This window comes from Mesitornis unicolor, unplaced genomic scaffold (genome assembly GCF_000695765.1).
Source record: "Mesitornis unicolor isolate BGI_N332 unplaced genomic scaffold, ASM69576v1 scaffold31313, whole genome shotgun sequence".
Lineage (NCBI taxonomy): Eukaryota > Metazoa > Chordata > Aves > Mesitornithiformes > Mesitornithidae > Mesitornis > Mesitornis unicolor.
The window spans coordinates 715-3617 of NW_010177179.1; the positions used below are offsets into that span (position 1 = coordinate 715).

The window sequence follows — 2903 nt, forward strand, 5'->3', positions numbered from 1 at the left end:
CAAGGGGGGCCCGGCCCCCGGGGGCTGGCGCCAGCCCGAGCTGCCCGAGGTCATCGCCATGCTCAGCTTCCGCCTGGACGCCGTCAAGTCCAACGCGGCCGCGTACCTGCAGCACCTCTGCTACCGCAACGACAAGGTGAAGACGGAGGTGCGCAAGCTGAAGGGCATCCCCGTGCTGGTGGGGCTGCTAGACCACCCCAAGAAAGAGGTGCACTACGGCGCCTGCGGGGCCCTCAAGAACATCTCCTTCGGCAAGGACCAGGACAACAAGATCGCCATCAAGAACTGCGACGGGGTGCCCGCTCTGGTGCGCCTGTTGCGCAAGGCCCACGACATGGACCTGACAGAGGTCATCACAGGTAATGGCCCCAGGAGGGGCAGCCCTGGGAGGGGGCTGCGCGGCGCAGGTTTTTAAGCCTGCGTGGTTGGATTGGTCACCCCCTGCCTGTGGCCCTGCAGGGACGCTGTGGAACCTGTCCTCGCACGACTCCATCAAGATGGCCATCGTGGATCACGCGCTGCACGCCCTGACCGATGAGGTGGTCATTCCCCGCTCAGGCTGGGAGCGGGAACCCAACGAGGACTCCAAACCCCGCCACATCGAGTGGGAGTCGGTGCTCACCAACACCGCCGGCTGCCTCAGGTATAGGAAGGGGCTGGCGTGGGCTTGGGCCGCTCCTGCGGGCATGTGGGGCTGCAGAGGGGCTGCTCTCTGGGACAGCCACTGGAGGTGCAGCGCTGGTTTTGGAGGAGTTTCTGAGGGGAGGGGAGCTGCAGGGTGTTCTCCTGCCCTGAGCTCTGTTGGTGGGGGCTGTTCCTCGCTGTTCTTTGCTAGCCCACGCTCTCTCCCTGACGGCTCTCTCCTTCCTGCCAGGAACGTGAGCTCGGAGCGGAGCGAGGCGCGGCGGAAGCTGCGGGAGTGCGACGGGCTGGTGGACGCCCTCATCTACATCGTCCAGTCCGAGATCGGCCAGAAGGACTCGGACAGCAAGGTACCACGCTAGGTGTCGTGGGGCACACGTTGAGCTCTGCCCTGGTCCCCAGCTCCAGCGCTGCTCTGGTGACTGGAGCCAGGCTCATCCCAAGGGGACGAAGGGCGGGGGGGAGCGAAAAAAAGGATCTCATCTGATGGGACACAGCCCAGACTTGTGCCTTTCCACCGTACGGGAGGAGAGGCTGCGTGGGGTGTGACCAGGAGCTGCCTGGGTGCCTGCGGTTTGAGGTGGGGATGGCTCTGCACAGGGTTCTCATGGTGTTAGCCCGAGTTTTCCTTGAGACTCTTCTGGGACATCTCGTGCTTATGGCAGTGAGGTTTTTTGCCCAGGAGAGCATGAGCTGGTCCCAGCAGACAACTTTGGGGTGGGGGCGTGCTCCATCCGAGATGGAGCTGCACATCCCCCTGGTCCCTGTCCCTGGCTCTGGGTTGGGAGCTGTGAGGGGCCCTCACTTGCACCCATGGGGTGGGCATGGGATGCTCCATGTCAAACTGCCCGTCTTCCTCTCCAGCTGGTGGAGAACTGTGTGTGCCTGCTGAGAAACCTGTCCTACCAAGTCCACAGGGAGATCCCCCACGCCGAGCGCTACCAGGAGACGCCTCTGGCCCCCGCCAACAACGCAGGGCCCCACGCTGCAAGCTGCTTCGGTGCCAAGAAGGGCAAAGGTGCGTGGGGTGGCACAGCCTGGGGAGCTGGGACAAGGACGGACCCACAGTGGGGCTCAAGGGTGACGGGGGTCTCTGCTCTCGCTTTGGTGTCTCTTGTGTGAAGGCGCAGCTGCAGCTTTCTCTGGGGTCTTGCTTACCCAGAACGCTTGCCACGAGCTGCTGATGGGTGTCTGTGGTGGCGGGCTGGTGATGGACAGATGGACACTAACTCCACGCCCTCCCTTCTCTCCTGTGTCGCCCCTTCTCCTTGCTTTCTTGCCAATGGCCTGCCCCATGACGCTGTCGGCACTCCTCTCCTCCTGCCTCCCCTCTCTCCTGTCCTTCTCTCCGTTTCGCCAATAGACGAGTGGTTCTCCAGAGGTGAGTGTGCTCTTGGTTTTAATTCTTCCACGGGTTATTCGGGTGCTTTCTCTGTCTCTTTGCCTGCCGCAGCTGGGCTCATGCTCCTGCAGCACAGCCAATGCCCCGGTGTCCCCTCCTGGGACATGCTGGCAGCTTCGCTTCAGCTCGCCACTGGGCTCATTCTTGTAGCAACCAAAGAGCTGAGACGGGTGGGCAAAGGAGGTGTCTTATGCCTCTGCTTGCACTTTGAAGGTAAAAAGCTCCCCGAGGACCCTGGTGCTGACACGGTGGATTTCCCCAAAAGGACGACTCCAGCCAAAGGTACGTTCCTTGCTGGTTGTGCAGGAGAGGAGTGAGCAGTTATTTCCCATTGAAGTGAGCCTCCCAAACAGGCTGGAGGAATTACATCTCTGGTGCCCCAGTGCTCTGTGCAGGTGGTGCTGAGGGCACTCGTTGCGCCTGGAGCCAGCGCTGCCTCAGGCCTCTGAGTCCGCAGAGGGACAGTGTGGTGACAGCCCTAGGACGTGTGGCACAAGGGCAGCACGGTGGCACCGCTCGTCTCTCCTGGGCCTGAGGAATAGGCAGGATTTAGAGCCAGAAGCCCTGCTTGAAGTGTTTTCCAGCACGAGGGCCATTCCGAGCGGCCTGGACAGCATCAGCCCAGGGCTGCAGTTCAGCTGCTCCTGTCCCAAAACACCCTGCGGTTCCTGGGGCGCCCCTGCTGCTCCCAGGGCTGTGGAGAGCCAGGCAAGAAGGGTCTCTCCCTGGGCGTGCGTGTCCACGGCAAACAGATAACACACGATGGGCCATCCCTGCCCACTGGGGCCTGGCACCTCTGGTCTGAGATGAGCTGGGCCCAGGCTCTGCAGCGTGGTGGTGGTGGTGGCCACTGGCTTGG

The 2903-nt window shown here is 62.6% G+C and overlaps 1 protein-coding gene across 1 annotated transcript in view; it reads left to right on the forward strand.

Moving 5' to 3' along the window:
- Positions 1-2903, forward strand: part of CTNND1 (catenin (cadherin-associated protein), delta 1) — a gene marked incomplete at its 3' end in the record, with an annotated part of 5777 nt that overhangs the window by 114 nt on the left and 2760 nt on the right. Inside the window, exons 2-7 of the mRNA XM_010181991.1 lie at positions 5-359; positions 460-643; positions 875-992; positions 1507-1660; positions 2006-2023; positions 2258-2326. Of these exons, the coding sequence (XP_010180293.1) occupies positions 5-359; positions 460-643; positions 875-992; positions 1507-1660; positions 2006-2023; positions 2258-2326 (898 nt within the window). The remainder of the gene's footprint in view (positions 1-4; positions 360-459; positions 644-874; positions 993-1506; positions 1661-2005; positions 2024-2257; positions 2327-2903) is intronic.